The sequence below is a fragment of the Populus alba genome, chromosome 18, assembly GCF_005239225.2.
Source record: "Populus alba chromosome 18, ASM523922v2, whole genome shotgun sequence".
Lineage (NCBI taxonomy): Eukaryota > Viridiplantae > Streptophyta > Magnoliopsida > Malpighiales > Salicaceae > Populus > Populus alba.
Window position 1 is genome coordinate 363490 of NC_133301.1, and position 24491 is coordinate 387980.

General features: G+C 31.0%; 2 protein-coding genes and 2 long non-coding RNA genes across 4 annotated transcripts; 2 read left to right on the plus strand and 2 right to left on the minus strand.

The window, feature by feature from the left end:
- Positions 1 to 2565: 2565 nt before the first annotated feature.
- Positions 2566 to 3295, plus strand: LOC118059486 (flowering-promoting factor 1). Its single transcript, XM_035072379.1, has one exon. It carries the CDS (start codon positions 2662 to 2664, stop codon positions 2998 to 3000), a length of 339 nt encoding a protein of 112 aa, XP_034928270.1. The 5' UTR covers positions 2566 to 2661; the 3' UTR covers positions 3001 to 3295.
- An 8353-nt stretch (positions 3296 to 11648) lies between these two features.
- Positions 11649 to 13277, minus strand: LOC118059511 (uncharacterized). Its single transcript, XM_035072399.2, has 3 exons — positions 13016 to 13277; positions 12771 to 12900; positions 11649 to 12671 (listed from the first exon to the last, which is right to left on the minus strand). Exons 1-3 carry the CDS (start codon positions 13236 to 13238, stop codon positions 11774 to 11776), a joined length of 1251 nt encoding a protein of 416 aa, XP_034928290.1. The 5' UTR covers positions 13239 to 13277; the 3' UTR covers positions 11649 to 11773.
- Positions 13278 to 23433: 10156 nt separating this feature from the next.
- Positions 23434 to 23944, plus strand: LOC140954932 (uncharacterized). Its single transcript, XR_012168585.1, has 2 exons — positions 23434 to 23573; positions 23718 to 23944. It is a non-coding gene; the product is annotated as an uncharacterized lncRNA (long non-coding RNA).
- LOC118059487 (uncharacterized) lies at positions 23438 to 24485 on the minus strand. Its single transcript, XR_004689317.2, has 3 exons — positions 24234 to 24485; positions 23710 to 23836; positions 23438 to 23549 (listed from the first exon to the last, which is right to left on the minus strand). It is a non-coding gene; the product is annotated as an uncharacterized lncRNA (long non-coding RNA).
- Positions 24486 to 24491: the final 6 nt, after the last annotated feature.

The window sequence follows — 24491 nt, forward strand, 5'->3', positions numbered from 1 at the left end:
AATGTGTGATAGAGTAATATAAAATTATTTTAAAATCTAATTTAATAGCTCTTGAGATATATTGCTGTATTGCCTTGGGACATAACAATCAATTCATATGAAATAAATATTCCAGAATAAACTGATAAAGAGGCACATATATGTAAATCTAACATTTGTAAAACACATCCATGAAAAGGGTAACAAGATAAGAAAGTGAATGTGCTTACCATTACAAATGTATCCATTTCGACAGACATTTCTGACAAGACCATCGATAAATACCCAACATTTTCAAGGATGAGATTTTGACAAGACTCCGGGGGTAAGGAGTCGCATTCATGGACCATTCGAGCCCATGTGATCCTCATGTGGGCAACATTGCAAATGTATACATTGTAGCATGCAAGTTTTTGTGAGCAGAGATAAAAAATAACATGCATTATATGCTAATGTTTTAGAAAGCCTAGCTATATATCTATACTGTGCATGGTGGTCCTTTCGAGGACGTATCACTTTAGGGACGATGAATTGACTATGATGTTGCAAAAACGCTGGAGAAAACTCTATGACAGAACTAGTTATATGCAACAATCGACAAACAAAATCATTAAATAAACCTAGCTAAAAGCATTTAGATACCGGAACATTATCCTAGGAATCGTCTTTTCAATATATAGTCCAATCATGTCAATGGACAAAATATGAAGGTAGCGATCGAGTAGAATAAAAGCACAGGTGATTATCACTAGCTTGTCATAAGAAACTTTTGTGCTTCTCGTGACAAATACATGTGCTAATCTATTAGAAAATAATATAAATTATATTTTAAAATTTTATTTAAAAGTTTAAACTATTGGGTTGAGATGGTTCTTTGACTTGGTATTAGAGCCTTATGACCAAATTGTCACAAGTTCGAATCTCACCATCTCCATTTATTTGATAAAAATCAAGCACAAGGTAATGTGAGCTTGTACAAGTTTCAAGTCCAAAGGGCTTTCATTTGAGGGGGTGTGTTAGAGAATAATATAAATCATATTTTGGAACCTCACCTAAAAGTTTAAGCTATTGGGTTGAGATGATTTTTTGACAGAACCTGGCCACATCAACTCGACTAATTGTATGTGTGATTTGGTTATGGATTTTTTTTTTTATATATAATAGTCTAATTTTATTGATGATTACATGAAGTTCTGCCTCATATTTGGATATGGGTTTTACCATCATGCCAACATAATTAATTAAATCTCTATCCATGCTTCAAAAAGTAATATATATAGTACTGTAGATATATAGCCTATTTTCGATGCAATCAAGCTCATTCAACACTACGACTCTATCCTAAAGCAAAAATGTATCCAATAATACAACATGAATATATTTTCTAAGAGCATCAAGTCTTAATTTAATTAAATCATTTGTTTTTTCAAAAAAAATTCCACATCTGTTTAAGAGATTTAAACTATTCTAAGTAATTATAAGTAATTATAATGTTAGGAGAAATATGAAGGGTCAAGTTGGTCAAGTTTACCTATTAATTTGAAAAAAAAAAAACTATATATTTAAATCCAATTATATATAACCCAATTTTCTTAATTTTATATTCCTTTTTATTTATATTTTAAAAAAATAGTCACAAGAAATTAAAGAGAACTACATATGATGGGAAGATCTATATTAAGAAAGATGAGCTTTTTGGAGGGAAAAAAAACAATTATATTAGGGATATGATCAACATGCACAAATTATATATATATATATATATATATATATATATATATATATATATATATATTGCTATTAAGAGACTCATTAATTAGTTTTTGATAAACTGTATGGATAATTAAAGTACAAGGAACTTGGCTAAACATTCATTTTGACGTTGACGCGTCAAGAAATTCAAGCTAGCCAATCAAGTTCTACAATGTGAATGTCCATGAATTTTATATAATTGAATTCAATTTCTTTTAATTTCTGATATTATGGCCGATAGACCCTGGCTGGCTGGCTATAGCCACAATTTGTTTCTAGGAATTCCAGAACTAATGACAAATGGTGAATTGACGTCAAAAGCTCTAAAAACACCTTTAAGGTTTCCATCTTTCTCCAATGATGAGTAGTAATCACCAAAAAGAAAGCTCCCAAAAGCCACTTAACCCAGCAAACGCAGAAATTTTACGTGCCTCAATATCTCCCAACCTCACACACTCTCTTCACGTGGACATCTCGTGATTTAAATGGGTGCAAACATCTTTTGTTGATTGACTTTGGAAAGAACTATATAGTTTTTACAAAGGAGTCCTCATGACACCCTAGGAGATTCTCTATTCTAAAGCAAACTATAGCTTCCACAACCTATATGGATTCTCCACAGCCAGCCCCGCGGGAGGATGGCACTGTGCCCAGAAATGACACCCTAGGAGCATCGTTGTACCCTAATATATTTAATGCCATAGGACCCACTATATCTAGATTCTATACCAAAGCCAAATTAACATGCCCATCATAATTAAACCCCACTCCTAGAGTATTTTCCTCTTGTTTTTTCTGCCCCCCGACACAAATAAATACCCCCCTCCTCTCCCCTCCTTTACTCACCAACCCTCAAGCTACTGCTCTCTTCTTAGCTAAAACCCTAACACAGCCAAGCACTTCATCAAAAGACTAGTTTTTCAAAAGAAAATGTCAGGAGTTTGGTTTTTCAAAAACAATGGTGTAATTCGCCTGGTGGAGAACCCTGCAGCGGATTCTAGTGGAGGGAGTGGAGGTGGCTCTAGGAGAAAGGTATTGGTGCACTTGCCATCAGGCCAAGTGGTATCCTCATACTCTTCCCTTGAACAAATCTTGAATGAGTTAGGATGGGAGAGGTACTATGGAGGCGACCCTGACCTCTTCCAGTTCCACAAGCAATCTTCCATTGACCTGATCTCTCTTCCTAGGGACTTCTCCAAGTTCAACTCTGTCTACATGTACGATATTGTCATTAAGAACCCTAACATTTTCCATGTTAGAGATATGTAAGCTCTCTATTATGTTTCTCTAGCTAGGCCTTTCCTCATGCAGTCGTACTTATCATAGAGTGAGTGTGCTTTGCCAGTTTATTTCCCCTAGCTAGGACATTGTTTGTTTTCGAAATTCGGTGTGCTTTTTTTTTTTTTTTAATTTCCCAGTGTGTAGGAATAATAATTGGAACTAGGTTCAGGTCGTTCCTTCGTTTGGTATGTACTAAAACAAGCTTGAAACCTCATGTTAAGGTTTTCTATTGTAGATTTGTAATGTTGTGTTCTCTAATAACTAAGTTCATGAGTTGGCTTCCTTTTCTTTTCGTGCACAGAAATTTATCATCTATATATAGTTTGATAATTCTTCTTTTTCATTGGGGAATAGAAGAACTTGTTCCAATATCTTGAGATATGTCAGCCCAATTAATCGAATTGGTGGCTGTTTCTATACAAGAGACAGTGGCAATACGAGTTTGATCGATGGTGTGACATATTTGTATTGGTTAGTGGCTAAACTACAGGAGAAGGGGGATCGATTGATGCTGCCTTTGTCTAAAAGGTTTTGGCATGATCCCATGTACTCGAGGAATCATGCCAACATAAAATTAAGAAGAAAAAAAAAACAATAGTTACGGCTTAAGCATTCCTGCAAATCAGTGAAAAATAAATTAAGAATGGAAAGATGATAAGAGAATATGTCTTCAAAAACATGCATCAAATACTAATTAAGAGAAGAAAATTAAATTCTTAACAAGAGAACTAGAAGGGCTTCATGATGTTCAATCGCGTGACTGTTCTAATTAGCATCTGCCTTGTAATAATAATAATAATAATAATAATAAGAGGAGGAGGAGGAAGACTATTGACTGCATCTGCCATTGTTTCTATACATGAAATCATTTCTCTTAAGAATGAAGAAAAGAGAATGAATCATGCAATCAATCATGTGTAGAGAGAGAAACGGGGACAATGGTCTCTCTTATTGCTTTGATGGTTTAGCTAAGAGGAAGAATTAATTAGGCGCAGGTCCCCCCGGCCACCCCCAAAGAAGTGGGAATAGGCTGATGGGGCTTCACGTGAAGCAGATCACAACAGTGCATCGCAAACCACAGGGTTGATGCCACGTGTCCAAACCACGTGTGGGGTCAAGAGTGTGGCTATGCACGTGGCACATCACTCAAAAGAGCTGATCAGCTTCATGTATTTTTCAGAAAGGAAAATTCCCCCCCAACGGGTTCTTAGCCTTGTGACCACACTAGCCATAGCTTAGTTCCATTTACACCCAAGATTGATGTCTACAAATCAAAGCAAGAATTGACCAAAATATACATATGGGGGTTGTGACCTAGTAGTTGAAGGGACTTATTCTTTTCCTCCACACCAGGGTTCAAGCCCCACTTATGTACGTCTGTCATCCCCGCGGTGCCTTACATGCTCACTGGACTTGTGGGATATTTAGTGAGTCCAGAGATTAGTTGTGATACGCAAAAGCTGGCCCGGACACCCCAGGTTACCAAAAAAAGAAGAAGAAGAATTGACCAAAATATATGTAAAAAAACCAACTCAACTTAATATTATAATATATAATTTATATTATTTTCTAATAATAGATATGATCAATTGCATGCCTTGTCTCTATTTCTTAAAGTTTTCTTAAATTTCATTGCTAGTGGTAGGGGTGTTTAAAAAAACCAAAAAACCGAGTAAACCGATAAAACCGACAAAAAATTAACCGAAAAAACCGAACAGAATAATAAAACCGAGTAAACCGATTAGATTATATAGAAAAAAACCCCGGTTCGGTTCGGTTTTCGGTTTTGCAATGCAAAAACCGGATTAACTGGACCAGACCGGATCGGTTAAAAAAAAGGGGTCCGTACTCCCTAATATAAATAGAAAACGTTGTTGCACGCCGCGCCCCTCTCTAATCTCTTCTCTCCGCTAACCCTAAACAGTAAAATTTCAATTTCAATTTCAATTTTCAATCTCTCGATTCTCTCCTCTCAACTCTCAGACTCTCACTCTCACTACTCACCGACACCGAGTAAATGGCCCCAAAAAGTGCTTTTCAAGGCTTTTTCACGGGGCAAAATCTTGTTTGCATTCTTCCGCGGCCAAAGTTGCAATATTGAACGACTCTCTCTTTATCAAAATGCTTATCTTTGTTTTCCTCCGTGTTGATGCCTTGATCTTGTGTTTTTCAACCAAGTATGTTCAGTTTCTTCTTCCATTAGGTTTTTGCTCTCTCATAAACCCTGCCTATTTGTTATTTAGTGGCTTTAATTTTAGATCCTAACTTGATTATCATTCTTGGAGTCTATTGTTGATTAATTTCTTTGTCAAGAGAAAGGCTGGATATGGATTTATAGGTAGTGGCCGTAGCACTAGCTGCTGGTGCAGGATATGCAGTAAAAGCTAATTACTTCAAGAATTATTCAGCAAGGTTAAAAGAACGCTCATTTGAATCATTTTCTTTGGATTATTTTCACAGCCAATCCCACTTCTGGAATTTACTGCAACAAATACGGGAGCGAACTTGCCTCTTTTGCAGATTAGGTATTTGCAAGCATTCAGTAGTTGCCCATTAAAAAGCCTATTAAAGGTCCAAAAAAAGCTCAAAAAATGCATATAGGTTTATCCGGTTTTTTGGCTAAAAAACCAAACCGGAACCGAACCGGAACCGACCGGTTTGGGCCGGGTCCGGTTCGGTTTCGGGTCTCTTTGTTTTTTTTTTTTTTTTTTCAGTTTGGTTGTTTTTTTAGGTAAAAGCTGAATCGAACCGGAAATGATCACCTCTAGCTAGTGGTATATGATTTCAAGCAATTATTAGTCCCAAAACACAAAGAAAGAGATAGTTACGAAGAGAATACACATATTGATCGCTGTTTATGGACCTATAAAAAGGTATAATCTTCAGATTTGAAGGGAGACATGTAGAAGCCGTACGTTGAGATACAAAGTAATATTATAATATTTTAAGAATTTTGAGTTAATAAAGAGGAAAATTAAAGTTTTATGTTCAAATACAATATATATTTCTCTGTTCATAAAAATGAAAAAGTAGTTTCTTCATTTTGTACGAGTTTGAAAAATATATTTTAAAAGTTCTTCGTAGTTTTATTTTACAGGTTTTTTACCTTTTAAAAAAAAATGAAAAAAAGACAATGATAATACTTTTTTTTCTATTATATACAAATACTTTTTAGCAATGTAAAAAAGTTAAAATCATTTTTTTATTTTTTATATATTTGGTTAGTGTCATAAATTTATTTATTTTTATTATAAATCAAATACAAACATTTTTTAAGTTGATAATATAAATTTTCCATATTGAATGAATAATTAAATTATTGTAGATTTAAGATATTAAGATGATTATTATAATGGTTTTTTATTTTTTTTATTTGTTAAACAAATTCGTCTTTGTTTTCAACAAATGAATACATTTTCTAATTTCTCGTTGAAAACTAAAAAGAGAAGAAAACTAGAAATGAAAAAATGTATTATGTTACAGAAAACACCCCAACATTTGCTGAAATCTTGGTCTTTTTATTTTATTTTTTCTTTTCTTCTCATTGCATAAACATAACTAGACAAGTCTAAACCATGACCATGAACCCTAACTCGAGCAACTGGAGTTGGGCTTGTGGTGAAATATTTGGTAGACCAACTAGCTAGGTGAAGAAAGGTTGGCTGCTATATCTTAAACAAAAGTCCTCAACTCAGCAAATGAACTGAGTGGGCTTAGCCCAAACGGGGCTCATGTCCCTTACAATGCAAAGGAAGGATCATATACTGTAGAATCAACCTAGCCCAGATTAATACTTAGAACCCAGCTACAGGTCCAAACTTTGATCTACATTTAATGAGCAAAAGATCCCATAATGTAAAACAATCAAATAAAAAAAAAAAAAAAAATTCGATCTTGTAGCTTAATCCCAACCCATATCCCTGTTATTATTAAGCTATCTTTTCAATGTTGAGACCACATTCATAAATATAACGAAGCTAAGAAATTTATAAAAAAATTTATTTCTTCCAATGATGTATATATTTTTATAGAATTTTCATCTCTTACAAGCTTTCATGAAGTTTATATTTAATTTGTATGTTAACTGAAATTAATTATTTTTTAAAAAAATTATCTTACAAAAAATTTCCCACATCTAAACTAGTTATATTAAAGAAAATATTTTTTCTTAAATATTAATTCTAGGATTGGTTATTGAATGGGCAGAGAAGAAAACCTTTTTTAAAAAAAAAAAAATCAGATACTTAAATATTTTAATTAGGTTTAGTGTGTGAAGCTGGTTTGAAAAATATGATCTACCTACTTCTAAAATACAACAATTAATTTAACTCCTTACACGTGCAGATCAAGCACGCATCCCTTTCACCGCATATTTAAAACATGCAATTCAAGTGTGATTCATTAATTAAATCGTATTTATTCAATGATTTTAATAATATCGAACACTTTCTTGATTTATGTGTGCCATTTATTAAATTATATTCATTTACTCTTGTTTTATAAAATAAAAAAAAAGTATATTGTTTTTAAAATATTTTTAGCTTGAAAATATATTAAAATTAATAATTTTTTTTTTTAATTTTTAACACTATGATAAAAAATAAAATAAAAATTCTAGGCCATTGCTTATGTTTTCCCTAGGACACTCTCGTTTTGTTTTGTATGATTTTTTAGGTGGCTCACTTGTGCTCCCTCCTTGCTTTGTGTTTGGTTTTTCTACATTTCTCCTCATGATCATATTATTATGAAATAATTATAATTCTTTTTTTTTAAGATTTGATTATGTTTTTATTTTTTTATAACTTATAAAAATCATATTTTATATCTTGATCAACAAAAAAAAATTTTAAATTCAATAAGATAATTAAATTACTTATAAAAATAAATATTAAACGACGTCCTTTTTCTCTCAAGTCACCGGTTCTCTTACTGTACACAATATTCTCTCTGATCTCGACAGTCGAACACCTAACTTTTTCTAAATTTTCAGGGCAGTTCACGGTGGGCGTGTGGACAAAGCTCGTAAATAGCCAATCCAGTTTTCCTCTTCACTGTTGCTGTCAATTAGTTTTTTTTGCGTAATAAAACGAAGGCGAAAACATTCTTATATTAAAAACTTGATCTCACGGAGAGAAAACAATTAACTCTCAACTCTCGAATCTCATGTAACTTTGAACACCATATTTTTTATAACTGAAGATATCAAATAGCTAGCATTGAAACTAAATCAGATTTCAGTTTTAAAAAAATAAAAAAAAATAATCAATTTACCAATTGAAAACTAGTCAATTAGTTAGAATAAATTAAAATCGAATCCACTAATTTAAAAACGATCGAATGGTTTAAAAACAGTTAATTGATTCAGTTAGTAGAATACAATTCATGTTCAAATTAAGATTTATTTTTATATTAATTTAATTCATTAATTATTTAGATTTTATGTCTATAAAAGGTTTGTAATTCAACATTTTGAATAAACATAAAAAGAGACTAAAAGAGTTTAAAGAGAAATCCTTAATAAAAATATATTTTTTTTTAATTTTTTTTTATTCTTGAGTTTTTAATTTTACATTATAATGACAATATTACAGTTAGAGAAGTGAAAACATTTTTTTTTGTAATTATCCCCATCATTATTAAGCAATCCTTGTAATTGAAGAGTGCTTGATTTTTTTTTTTTTTTTTTAATGAAGTCGTAAAAATATCACTGCTAAATTATACTTGCAATAATAGGTGTCGCAATGATGTTTCAAAAGAGAGAAGACAATAAGAAAGAGGTGGGATTAAGATTCCATTTTATTTTGATTGCCTAAATCAATAAAAAGAAGAAAGAAGGACAAGTGCAACATGTGACCACCTTTCAAATTTTTTACAGAGAACAAGTTAGTGGCTAGATTGCTGGAACACGATAAAAACTTCAATCATGTGTGTCTGCGTAAAAACGATGTTTTTTATAACATGAAACGCCGCCAAACATGTAGATGAACTGCTACCTATTAGGCTACAATAGCTTGGACAATTTAGTTAAAAGAAAACAAAAAACAAAAACACACCCTTGCATGCATTAATTTACAGGGAAAGGAAAAAGGAAAACCGGGAGGAAGGGCCGCCAGAGAAGGCAACAGGAACATTGTCAGAAGGAGAAATCATAAATTATTAATTACTTCTAAAGCAATCAGCACAAAAGCGTGCTTCGTCACCAGAAAGAGATCCGGGAGAAATATATGGGGCTGCTGGTCTTGCACTGCGCAGGCGTAAATTATTACAATTGTCGAGAAAAGAGAGTTAATTTAGAATTACTTATAAACTCGAAAACTCAGGTGTAAGATTATGATTTTACATGATTTTGATGAGTTTATTAATTTTACATGAGTTAAGTTTGATTTTATTAATTTTTAAGTTTTTAATCCTTGTTTACACGTTAAAATACCTATTAACCATAAAATTATATGATTTTATGATTTAATTTGTGATTTTAACGATAATACTCTGAATTATGAGTTGAACAAGTTAATACAAATGAATTAAATCAATATTTTTATATTAAAAAATAAAAAATAATACTATATTGAAAAAGAAAAGAAAATATCAAATTAGGTCTTGATCGAATGACATATTGATTCTATAAATCATAACTTGAGATGATGATAAAAAAGGATGATGGAGAAGCAAAGGAAACCATAAGTCTGGGTCTGAATAATTAGACTTCAACATCTTATATATTTCATTTGATGCGTCTCTCTCCATGCTACAATGGAGCTTTTTATTACTGGCCTGCTAAGAAATGGGTGCTTCTAAATTTCTTATGTCCGTCTTCTTTGCACGGACACATTAATTTTTTTACTAGGTATTAATTAGTTTATTTTTCTTTTTCTTCTTTCATAATTCCTTTTTTTTTTTTTTTCAAAACACTTATTTGAGTTTTTGATACCTGTCGTGATTGTATAATTTCCATCTACTAACATAGCTGCACGCACTGCTTTAATGGCCGACAACTATTTGTTATTTGGTTAAGCAAAAAATACAATTTTATTGCCGGTAGGACCCATTATAATTTATAACTGTGATGTAGGTTTACCAAAAACACAATTTTAGTGCTTTTTGTGCGGAGAAATCATCAAACATTGTAACCATGCTTTACTGTTCATGTGAATATTGGAGTATGACTACTCTAATAAGTGAATAATGTAGCATGCTGTTACTATTCACGTGAATAGTGAAGATATTCTTCATTGTTCCAACTGAATTGGGTCAAGTACAAAGTTAAAAATATATTGAACCGGCTCTAATCCAATAAAATAAAAAAATCATGATGAGGGGTTTTAAGCGCACTAACAATTTTTCTGTCAAAAACAAATCGATTATTTTAAAATGAAAAATTATCCCTATCTTAACCTCATAATTACAAAATATATATATATATATATAAAGACAAATAAACCATTTAACCCAAGTTTAAAAATTTATGATTCTAGAGATAACTGAGTAAATTTACTATGCATTTATTTCTAAGATATTATTTTTTTTAAAATACAAAATTGCCCCTGTATTGATTTCATGATTATAAAATGACTACATTGAAGAAAAGAAGAATAAGTTATTAGACTTAATTTTTAACTTACATGAAATCATTAATTTCCTGTGCTAATTTTTAATTTAATTATAAAAAAATAACAGACAATAGATTCTAACTCTTGATAGTGCTTCAAGAGGCTTTCGAGGCTGTTTGGCACTGCAGTCCAAACAGCTTTTTACAAAAATTCATTTTTTTTTTTTTACTAAAATTGAGTTCGATTTGTACTTTCTGGATCGTTTTGATGTGCTGATATTAAAAATGATTTTTAAAAAATGAAAAAATATTATTGGCATGCTTTTCGGCATGAAAAACTATTTGAAAAGCAACCGCTACCACATTTTCAAATACCCTCTTCATATGATATCAAGAACTATTTTGAAGCCATTTTGATGCTATACCAAATAACCTATAGAACTCCAAACTTAAAAGTTTTATGAGGCCCTTCGAAATCGATATTCTTTAACGGGGCTCACTTATATTATTTTGATTTTTCTATGAGTGGAAGAATATTCTTCTCTTTTTCTCTAATTAATTACTCTCGTTTTTCTTAGTTTTGGCGATGTGACCGTCCTTTTAATGGAACCAAATACAACAATTAATTATTTACAGATATTAATTGAGTGGTTACTGTTTCCACAAACCACATTCTGATATGATATCTCAGGAGAGAAATGACAAACGTACGTAAATCAAAATAAATAAAGATAAATATCATGAATTGAAACCAATTACTCTGAAAAATTGAAGGATGCAAGGTGGATGGATGATTAAGATTCAAACTTTATTTTTATTGCTCAAAACAAGAAAAAGAAGAGGACAGTGTGACAGGAGCTACGTGTAAGACGTAACCTTTCAAATCTAGCACAGTTTTGGAGTGCGACCAGTACGAAAATTTGTTAAAATTCATTAATAAATTTATTTTAATATATTTATAAATATAAATTATTTTAAAAAATAACCAGTAACTACGTATAAAAAAAACTACAAGTGTTAGCTAGATAGAAGCTGCAACTAACTAAAGAGTTCAATCATTCATTCAGCTACAGCATCTTGTACCCCATCGATGCACAGTACCGCAGGACGCTTTTCTTTGTTTTATTTATTTTAGCGTTACAAGGCTGAGATTCGGACTAAAGATTTCTTGAAAAACGAGGATATAAAAACAACCTAAAGTACTTTAGTACCTCAAGCATCTGCTGTCCATTCGTCATCGGTTGAATCAAGAAATGAAAGCAATGACATGAAATCAAAACCTTGGTCAGCTAGAATACATTTATTGCTAGACCAATGATCTGAGTCCAACAATTTCCCAGGAAACTCTGCTGTTTCTCTCGATTTGCATCCGTTAGTAGAGACACCAGGATGATCGCCGTTTACCTCAATGGTGTTATTGGAACGATGGTCAGTGCTAATAATATCATGGATGTCACTTAACCTTGTGAAGTCTGAATCAAGAATCTTGCTGAAGTCCTCCATGTAATCGTAATCCATCATAATGTTGGATGAATTATAATCCTCCCCAGATGCCAACCCCTTGCTTGATGATTCATTTTCATTTGTCTTAGGAATATAATATTGCAAGTTGCTGCTGGTGGATTGTGCCATTGCAATAGTACTATATTGATGTTCTTGAGCTGTGTTTTCCTGTAATGTAGGGGTGGCGGCAACCACCCCGGTAGTGCACTGTGATTCGATGGTGCTCTGATTCTTGAAATTTGATGCTGCCCCATTTTGAGACCCCTTGCTTGATGATTCATTTTCATATGTCTTAGGCATATCATGTTGCAAGTCGCTGTTGGTGGATTTTGGCATTGCAATACTATCTTGATGATCTTGAGCTGTGTTTTCCTGTAATGTAGTGGTGGCAGCAACCATCCCGGTGGTGCACTGTGATTCAATGGTGCTCTGATTCTTTAAATCTGACGCCGCCCCATTTTGAGATCCCGATGCTATTTGTTTCCTACCGACTCTCGGCTGGCCCCGGAGTTGCCTCTGTTGTGCCTTCTTAGCAATAGTGGTGTGCCAATAATTCTTTATCTCATTATCTGTTCGTCCAGGAAGTCTTCCTGCTATCAGAGACCATCTGGCGAGAAAAGAGAGGGAGGAGTTCACTAAGTATCACCCATTCATATCCATAAATAACAAAACATTTGGAAGAAGTAATAATGCATGTACACAGCACCTGTTGCCCAAGAGCTTGTGCAGCCTGATAATGAGGTCTTCTTCGTCATCAGAGAAGTTGCCTCTCTTTATATTAGGTCTCAGATAATTCATCCAACGAAGCCTGCAGCTCTTTCCACATCTCTTGAGTCCTACAATACGAATGCATGCATCAGATACAGCCCAATTCTTCCATCCATATAACATTCTATTACTCATGCACAGCATGTATAGAGTATATATATGAGAGCATCATTTGTTAATTACCTGTTACTCTGACAATATTGCTCCATTTTCCTTCACCATGGATCTTTAAATAATCCATAAGCATTTTATCTTCAAGAGGTGTCCATGCTCCTTTGTTGAGACCATCCTTTGAACACCCTGGCTTTCTTCCCATTTCTCCCTCGCTTCCTGCTCTCACTGCCTCCTCTCTGTCCTCTGGTTGCGGTGCTGCTTTCTCTTGGCTTTTATTATTGATGGTATGCATAGATTCGTTGTCAAACAGCGTGAGATCACTGTATTTGTAATGAATTGAACCAATAATACATACAAAAGATAGAGTTGAACGTGCAAGCTATAAATAGGACCACTTCACCATTCATCACTATGCGACCGGACCCCATACATTTATGAAAATTAAATGGTTGCTCTCAGATTTCCTAACGCTTTTTTGTCTTTCCAAGCTCTCACCACCTCAATATTCAATATTACTGGGAAATTTTATTTTGAAAGATTAATAGAATTAGAGAAATTATATTTGTCAAAACAAAATCTTAAATTAATTACTTAAATTGTTAGGTGATGTCTTAAAATATAATTTATATATATTATTCTTTAACACACCTTCTAAATTTATATAGGCTCACATTACATGTCAAAAAACATTTTAATCTAATAAATTAAACTGTTGAGTGAGATATCAAGATGTAATTTATATTATTTTCTAGTATAATTTTAGAACTTATAACTAGAAGGCTAGCTAAAACATTTATGAAATATAAATGATTCTTGCTGTTATCATTGTAATACAGAGTTAATATAAAAACATTCTTGAATTATAACATTAACTATTTAATTTTGCTTTTGAATGAATAAAAAATTTTAATATGGTAATATTGGAGTTCGTATAATAAAATATCTATAGTGTGAATTAATATGAATTTTAAAAAGTAAATGATTCATAGAAAATTATTCCTGAGCATGATCATTTAACAAATTTAAGCTTTTGGTAATATATAATAATTTTAAGCAAAAGAAAACAAGTTGGAGTATTTTTTTTTAAGATCTTGGACGGCTATTTGTGTTGTGTCAATTTGGGTTTATTTCACGTTGCATGCCCTCTTATTTATTTAATTATTTTCTCCAATTTGAATTGTTTTCTTTTTAAGCCCTGGGTGCTAGCTTAACCACTCGTGTGCTCTTTGTGTGTTTAATTAATGAAATCCACTGAATTAAAAAAAAAACGAGAAAAAATATAAAAGTATAATAAAATGTCGATAAAAAGCTAAATATTAAAATTAAAAATTCAACTGCCCTTCTATTTGTTTTCTTCTCTGGAACTAACATTTGGGCATCAGAGTTCTAGAAACTTGAAAGTTGGTTGGCTAAGTTTACTGTCAGCACAAAATATAAGAACTAACAGTGCTGACATGCTCAAGGAATTGAAAGTTCGTTAATTACGGACAAAAACAAGAAGACCAGTCATCGCTCAATACCTTGCTTTCTCTCTCTTTGATCTCTCTCTCAATCCTTCCTCTCCCTTCTTGTTTATGTAACCTAATGAGGACCTAGCTAGGTTTTGGGCTTCAATGTTGCCCTTTGGGGATTTTTATTTATTTTTTTCAAGAGAAATTGCCAGCAGAGTTCCACCTTTGAGATGCATCAAAATTAAATACTTGGAATTCTGAATAACATCATCAAGAAGTGATCTTCTTATGAAACTTGAGCTCACGAACTGAGTCAATGATGGAGGCTTTGCTGCTGTTATGAACTCTATTATTCCTATAAACTCCTCATCAGATGAAAATCCAAAGAAACCACTTTTTTACAGAAAGCGCTACAGGATTGCCAATCAAAACCCATCCCAGCTAGCTGGGTACAGAAACTGATGATATTGCATAGTTCTACAAATTCTGCCAAATATTTTGTAGAAAAAGTCAAACAAACAACTTTTATGTTTGTCTGTCTGTGTGATCACGATCTTCCATGGCATTATTACATAACATAGCAACATTGTAGGAAGCATGTTTGAAAGCCTAGCTACATTGGGAATTAATATGTTGAGAACCCTCGAGCAATTTGAACCAGCCAACTTTTTGGAACCAATATATGTTAGAAAGTAGATTGAATTGATTTGATAATTGATTTTTTTTTTGTTGTGTAAAATAAATTTTAAAATTGTAGAATTCATTTAACTTGAATTTGGGAAAATATATCATTTATCCAACTTGTCGTCATGCTGAAAGATTTATTCCAAGCATATGTGTGAGATAGAGGGAGATTAATTAATTTTTAATATTTTCAATTCTGAAACAAATCATATACTCTTTAGTATAACTTGCATATCCATAAAAATTTAATTAATTGTAGAATTCATTTATATTTTTTCAAAGCTTTTCAAATATTAAAATTAAATAAATAGTGTTAAAATGATTTCATTTCCACTCAAAAAATGTTAAGTTTCTCAATAGTTTTTTTAAGTCCCTTTCTTCTCCCGTAGAAATCCAATCAGTTTTGTCAAATAATTGGCCATCCAGGCTGAGCTTTTTCCATGAGATACAATCATAAATTGGAAGTAAGAAAAATTATGCCTGCACCATAGACGGCTGTTTGAATTTGCACCAAGTGATATCTTGTCGAGGGTCAAATCCAATTTCTTCAATGAATTTTGAGCCACAACCGAAACATTCAAAACACCTATAAAATATTATTATGTCGGTAATTATTGAAAGATTTACTGATGCAAAAATCATTAGGAAGCATCTTGTTGTTGATGTTATATTTTTTAGTAATTTTATTAGTGATTTTTATACCAACGAATATAGCAATAAATTAATGTAGTTGAAACTTAAAAAAAAAGACCATATCTGTTGCAAAATTCATTAGTAAATATTACCAATGAAATTTAGAAGGATAATTATGTCAAAAATATTATATGTAACTAATGGTTTCACTGACGATATATTTTGTCGGTGTAGATTGAAAATAACTCTTCGTAATTCCCCGATGAAGAGAATGATCAATTATCAACATGATTTCTATTGATATTTAGACAATTTTATTTTATAAAAATGCTATAAAACAATTTCATAATGGCATTAAACAACATCAAACAACTAATTTAAATTAAAGAACAAATTTTATATAATGTGAAAAACAATTACAAATGTCTTTAAAAATCAATTAAACCGAGGAATATATTTTTTATAATGTAAAAATCAATTACAAATGTATATACATATCTATTACAAGCTCATTTGTAGGTGAAGGTGGAGGGAGAGGAAAATCTCATGAAAATTCGTATGGGGAGGATAATGACCGGAAAAGTATACTTCATACTTTTCCATGATCTCCTCCAACTTTTTTTTTTTTGTTATGCTTCATACTTTGCCTCTATTTCAGCTTTTAGAGCACTGACTCGTTGTTCAACTAACTTCTCAACAGATGATGATGGTTAACTCTGGTTGGATGGTGGGGTGCTTATAATTGAGACACTACAACTTGATCTCACATCTCGGGCTACAATCATAGAGATATTGCAAACTTGATTCCTATCAAGTCCACCAATTGTTCTAGCCTCCAAACATAAATCTGGATAGTATTTTGGATGAGTTGAAGGGCCCACTCCATGTTTTGCATGCATAATAATGTTATATTATTCCTAGACTTAAAAAAAAAAAAAAAAAAAACTTTGAGATATGGATGAAAAAAAATTAGTCCAAACAATATAAAAAGGTTTCAAAATCTACTTTTAATAAACATCTTAGCTCTGCTATCAACAAACTGTTGCACCCCTTTTCGTCTATCCTTTTTGTGTATATATGTTTTCATATACAATTTTATTTTAGGAGGCTCACACCCAAGTTGTTTAGTTTGCAAAATAAATTTATTGATTATTAGTTGAACATAAATTATAGGTATGATTTTAAAAAATACTTGAAATTAAAACAGGCTCTCTTACCAGGTGTTTTACATGGTTTGTAAAAGGAAATGATCACCTATATACTTGCTAATAGAACTGTAAGTCTCTTTTATTTATGTTTGAGGATCCACTCCATGAACGCCTTTTAAAACCCTTCAACATATAAAACTCTAAATACCTCTCCCAGTTGCTCTTAGTGATGTGGGAAGATCTATAATTCTTCCACTCCTCAAAGTCATCTAAGTTGACTTTTCTCTTAGCATATGTGTGTGATTTATACTAGAAATAGAGTAACCTGGTTCAAAAATTTGTTAAACTAAAAAATATAACAAAATAAAAGTTTAAAATTTTACAAACATCACACATTAAAACTTACCTAGTTGCCTTATGATTTTCTGAGACTTGCCTTGCTACCTTTGAGTTTACCTCACCCCACCAATTTTTTTCCTCGAAATTATTTTTTCTGTAAAATAATTAGTTCATAAATTTTTTAAAAATCTTTTATCCACTAAAAGTATTGATTATGTACTAACCTTGAACTCCCCCCACTAAGCATCAATCATAGGCCTTTATTCTAGATGATACTTAGGCCGACTTCATTAAAAAATAGGCACTTTCAGCGACATTTTCATCGTTGATGTTATTGTTCATGCATCTTCTGTATTTGTGAATTGAAAATAAAATAATTAACTCCAAGCTATATAACATGTTAACATTAATTTAATATGATAGTTTAAACAAAATTAGATTTTCTTACATATTTAAATTTGACTTTCATTTCATAATTAACTTATTGGAATATGGATCCCTAACAGATGGGACCCTAGATATGTGACTGGTAGTCGATGAGGTAGTGTCGTTAGATGCTATATATACCTTTAGGAAAACTATTGCTTGACGATACATGAATACTTCGTTTTGACCCTATATATACCTTTTCTTAGCATCTAAAAAATATAACTAAATAACTAAGAATATTCATTTAAATTACCAATCAATGGTTTATGTTTTTAGTTTTAGTGCATCTATCTATTTATAAATAAAATCTCAGCAGTACCTTCAATATATGGGACCTAACCTAATATATTGTGAAAAATATAGCTAAACAAGTCATTGCAAATTGGTGCCACATCATTGCAAACATATTCTAAATATAATTCATGTTATTGGTAATAGTAATGTCAATTGAGAATATATGCTATAAGTTAGAAAGGAAAGGAACCCTATTTGGCCTTTTAATTGATATCGGACAATATAGAAGTTATTATAAAAGGTTGTCATTGTAAAGAAAATCAACTATTTTACATTCAATTCTTATTTTCAACAAACCAGTTTTAAAACAATGGTGAGAAATCAAATAAAGAATAAAGGAGATTGATAAAACCAAGAGGGAAGAACCAAACATTTCTATAGTAACTGCATAGGTACTCACGAAATTAAAAAAGAAAAGAAAAGAAAGTGTACTAAGAGAGGAATCAAGATTTAATGAACAATAGAGGGTATTCAAAGCAAGTATTATGAATAAAAAGCAAGGGGGAAAAATCAACATAAAGAGAATCCACATGAAAAACACATTGGGCAATATGACAAGATAACACATGACAACATCATTGCAAAATAAAAATCATATTTAGTTAACAATCCTACAGGATTACAAGTTGGAACTCAAACTACTACTCCCTTAAAAATTGCAAATTTATTTTTGTTTTAAAGTTTCCTACTTTACAGTTTAATATGTGGTTTTGTATTACAACAAACTAAAATCTACCAAAAGGGATTTTAATCCAATTGAGAAAACACATTATATATCTAGCAAAACCGACAAATTAAAATCATGAGAAATAAAATAAAAACAGCTAAAAAATTACAAAACCTCTAAGAAGAAAATAACTATACAATAAAAACTTCTCGAACCCTTGATTCAACAACTTTCACTGAAACAACTAGGAACCCATACCAGTATCAACATTGCCATTACCTCCTCCCTTATCTAACAACCCTCATCTCTCACCGAAATCACCTTAAATTACAACAACCATTCATTGAAATTATCATGGTCACAAAATAAAACTACATTCATTCAGCTTTTATGTTATCCTTTGTTTTACTCAACTGTGGGTTACACAAAACCAAGAAAGTTTTGCTTACCAAATTGAAAATCAAATACAATGTTCTCATATTACGATACTACATCATACAATTCAGTACTGGTAGTGCTACATCCATTTCAACTTTACCTTTCAAAAAGTCTTTTATGTTTTTTTTTTTTTGTATTGATGGTGACTTGATAAGAATCTACAATGGCAATAAAAAATAGAAGCTTTACTACTAATCATTAAGGTGAAGATCTTGTTGTTTTCTATACAATATGAACAAACTAATTTTCCATATATTCTCCATCCTAAAACTATCCCATACACAGGAAAAATATTTATAGTCCACACTATAGCTATCTTCATTTAACAATTATGTTTATTCAAGACATCATATGTCAAATCCTCGGATGACCATAACTGCTTCAACTCATAAATCAATGGTTGAAGACAAACATCTATATTCCTACCTAGAATATAAGTATCACTGTAGATAAGAACATAAATTTCAACCTCATACACATACCTAGAGATAAGTTGTAAACTGTTAGTATGATCGACTAACAAGAATAGAATACAACAAAATTACCTTAAAAAGATATACCATTAAAAGGAAATATCATTACTCCATCCTCCATATCATGAGAATGATGCCATGTCATGTGCTTGGTTGTCTTCGAAGACATAAATTACATTTACAGCCTAGGAGTAATTGGAAAGTATATTAGTTTTTTGTATGCCACAAGTATCATTCTCTTACAATATTGGATTTATATTAAGCGTACCTACAAGTTTTACAATCAATTAAATTTACATCTTCACCATAGTACAACATTAAAAAATTTAGGCATATAACAATTTTTTGATATTCTAAACCAAGAGGTTTCATCATGAATCTTGCAACATAAATGTTCTCTTTCAACCTATTTCCTTATGACAAAATGCTTTTTGCTCATTCAATTATGCTATCATAACCAGCTTTACTCATATCATAATCTAACTTTATGGTAAACACTCATGCAATGACTGGTAATTTACTATGATTAGTGCACCCATCTCATAATGGTTCATCAAAATCTCTTAAAAGATTAAAAAAACAAACATAGATACATCTATATTTGATTATTCTTTTACACATGAACTTCGCCTAAATAACCATAATTTATTTTCATTGCATCCATCACCATACTTATATAATGATTACTATTATCATCAATAACTTCATGTATGTTGCTAGAAGTAGATGTTGAGCCAACAACCCTTTCTAATATGGTTTCGTAACGAACACAAGGTTCTCTATGTGCAAACCAACACAAGTATTTCTCAACGAATTTTTTTTAGGAGATGCATCATTACAACATCTAGTTAGATGAACTTTTTGTTTCTACACTTCACAAATGGACATCTAATTAGTCTTGCCTCCATTAATATTCTTTGGATTGAAAAGTATAAAATTAATAAAACCCTTAACCTTTCCATAATAATCTTCCCTATATCACCCTTCAGGTGAATCTAAATACATCTACGAATGATTATTCATTACTTAGAAAACATATATAGATTAATGATGACAACATTTATTAATAATATAACAATAAGTTCAAAATTTAACTTTGGTAATTAAAATTAATTCACAATCTAATAACCAATTATTATTTTTTGTTAAGAAAATGTAATGATGCATAAAAATATCAACTAAATAAATCCAGTTAATGACAAATAATTGATAACCCAACTAATAATTTATCATTTTTTCAATTCAAACTTATTCAAACTAAATTAATACCATTTAATTGTTATCAATTCCAAAAAAAAAAGAAGCAATTACTCCGATTTCCAACTTAAAAGTAAAATTGACAAAATATGATTGTTACCCATAAATAACTCATAATTGCTTTCATTATAACACACATAATTTATAAAATCAAAATCAATTACATCAAATTAAAAACATGCTTTAAATTTTCTCAAATAAAAACAAACCCTAAAATAGAAATCAAATTTTAATTCTCTATGAAAAGGTTGCAAAACACTACAATATACAAGCAAATTATACTGCAAATACTAAAAAACAAAAACGAATTAACTTAAAATATAAATAAGTAGGTTTGTTTACTTATTGTAGGGAATATTTAGAGAAAATATATTGTCAATAATTCTATCAATAATTGATGACATGTACTTTTGTTGATGGAGTCACTGATATAAAATCTTTTTATTTTTTAATTGTTTTATTTTGTAAGTATTTATCAACGAAAATGATTCTGTCATTATTATAATCAGTAATTTCTAACCTAAATATTCCGTTGCTATAATCATCGGAAATTATTGATAAAAAACTATCTATGGGTAATTTTGTTGTTTTTAAACAATTTTCTAGTAGTGAGCTTTGTATTCCGGTTTTTTTTTTTTTTTTTTTTTTTACCTATATCATGCATTTGAAATCCTTAATATATATAACATGTAATATTTTTATATAAAATCACATTTAATTTAATTTGAAATCTTATTGGGGGTGATTATGATATATAATGTCACTGCTGAAATTGTTATTATAAGTTGTTGATAAAATATACTATTAGAGGAGTTACATTAACACAAGAGAAGCCACATTATCAATGCCCTTTCCATTTGAATCTTGAGGAATTTCCTACTATTAACACACACAAAAAAAACTCATTCAAAATATTTTTGCATCATTAATTGAAACTAATAATTTTTTTTAAATAATTTTAAAGATAAATTTTTGACTTAATTAAATATATTTTAAAAATAACTTTTTATAAGTATTAATTCTAAGATTCATTAATTAATTTTTTTCAACTCATACCAAAACATATTAAATTTCACTTAATGTACATCGTCATCATAAACAATATTTTATTGACGAGTCTCTATAGGTATATGGATCATAACTAACATTCTTGTCATCCCATTGGAAACAGAATCCTAGTTGTAGTCATATAATAGTATTTCATATTTTATTTCGAATAACTTCATCAATGCAGTAATGGGATCCTCGTATCTGAGAAGTTTCTAGCTAGCAATTTGAATTGGACCACCATAGGGTTAGTACTGAAATATTCTTAATTACTCGGCTTTAATTCAACATAAAAATGGTAGATATAGATATATTTTAAGCAAAAAAAAAACAAATATATATATATATATATATATATATATAAATAAATAAAAAAAAAAAAAAAGCTGATCACAAATGCAAAGTCCCTTTCGACCTTTACCCCTTCCACTAAAAAAAAAAAATCCTACCATTGTGATTTTCCAAAATATTAATATTAAATATGCTTTCATCATCAAGAAAAAAAAAATCTCGACAATTAAGTATCTGGCTAAAAGTTGAAACCAACTTGCAATTTCACACTATTTAATTTGTAAAAAATAATAATAATAATTGAGCTGATGGGTGTTATTTATTTATTAGGACAATCCATGATTGAAAATTTTGGATCCGGTCTGCCATGAATGAATGATGTGTAATTTATGAATATTGATTAGATTCTTGAAAATGTGGTGGTTTTTTTTTTTCAAAGATATAACTTTTTTTAAAGCACAAATTAAACATTTAAAAGCTAAAAATATATGCTTTTTGTGTGGACTTCACAAAAAAAAAAAAAAATCATCTCCAAACCAAACATTCTATTATAATATTAGTAACACTTCATCAACCCTTGATTGTGTAGATTAATTATTTGGAATAATTAAATTCTTTCATATATTTCAAAACAAAATTTCAAACATAAAGAATGCATAAGAAATTATTGATTAACATTAAATGTAGACAAGAGTAGTAAATATTTTATCTTAAAAATAAATTAAGAAAATTAGGTATTTATATATAAGGTGAATTTATAATTTATCCATTTTAAATTTAAATTATATATTATTTTTATCATTATATGTAAAGTTTTATATACAGTCTCAATGCCGACATCAAGACTCATATCCTAAGACAGGAAGCTACCTAATAATCAACCATCTAGTAGAGGGCGATTTTCACACCACTGCTGTTCGAAAATTTATTTCATTTATTTTGCTGGGTATAAAGAACCATAAATTGAAATTGATTACATTTTATTTTAATATAGTAAATCCTTGTAGTTTTTACTTTGTGCTAAACATGGAATAAGGGATCAAAGAACTGAAGCAGCAAGTTCAAATAACATTAAATCATAATTTCTTTCTGAAAAGCAGTTCACTGGTAGGTCACGGGCAATATATATATACTAGTCTTGATACCCGCGCGATGCCGCGGGTGTCAAAATCTGTAATATTTTTTTTTGCACATGTTATATGGGAATAGATAGTATATTCACAAAGTTAGTTGCAAAAGTCAAGTTCAGATAGTTAACAAAGTTAGTTGCAAAAGTTAGTTCAAGCATAACAAAAGCAGTGAGAGGTAAATATTTTATGCTTTATACATATAGGTAGAGAATTGGACGTGAATGAGCAGCAAGCTGTATCAACAACGCAGATGGTGAAGACGCCCAATCAGGTTGTGATGTTGGAAAAGCAAGCATTGACTAACCCAATGTTAATTGGCTTCCTATTGGAAAAAATCAGTGTAACTGTAAGTTATAAATTTTATACAGCAACAAATATTAAATTTTTTTTAAAGATAAATCAGTAATGAGAAATGAAGATGTAATTATTGTTGAGCATGTGAGTTCATAAAGAAGGGAAACTAATTAGAAGTAGATGCTTACTTTTTCAGGTGATGAAACGGAGAGGCGCTGCTTCTTTGAAAGTTGAGGTGCAGGATTGTCATCATCTTTGTAGAGATGCTCCTTTGATGAGTCTTCGTTGAAGGGTTTTGGGTGGGGAAGCTGGGTGCTGAATCATATGTTGAAAGGAAGTACTTAAGGAATGGGAAATGTAAACAATGTGAATGAAAGACAAAACAATTTATTTATTAGTAGAACAATTAAGTAATAACTTTCATAGGATGAATGTAGAACAAATATGAGATAGTGGTGTCTTGGAAGTTAATATCTTGAAATCAAAAAATAAGAATAAAAATAATGATATAGCTGAAAAAAGATTCCACGGGATGATATTTGCATGCCAAATAAGATATTAAGAATGAAAGGGAAGACTATTTATAAAGTTGTTGATCAGGCAAGGAATAATTACTAAAGGAATGCATATCAAAGAAATGAGATAGTGGCCTCCGCTGGTGTGTCATGTTTGCACTGAAATTATTTGTTATGTGTGGGGAGGCAAAGCAAACCTGTCGTGTGGCTCAGCATCATTGAAGGTTAGTGCTCTTTTTGACTGGCGATGGCAGCTGTCATAGAACGTGTCTTTTTGTGGAGAGGTGTCATGCTGTGAAGCTGGAGTCTGAATCTGAGATTGATCTACATCCAAGGGATCTGCAACGTTTGGTGTTGGAGGGGTGAAAGTCCTTGAACTTCCAGCAGCAGAGGTTATTGAGGCTGGCGTGTCAATGTTTTTAATGGGGCTAGGTGGGCTAACAGATGCTTCAGTT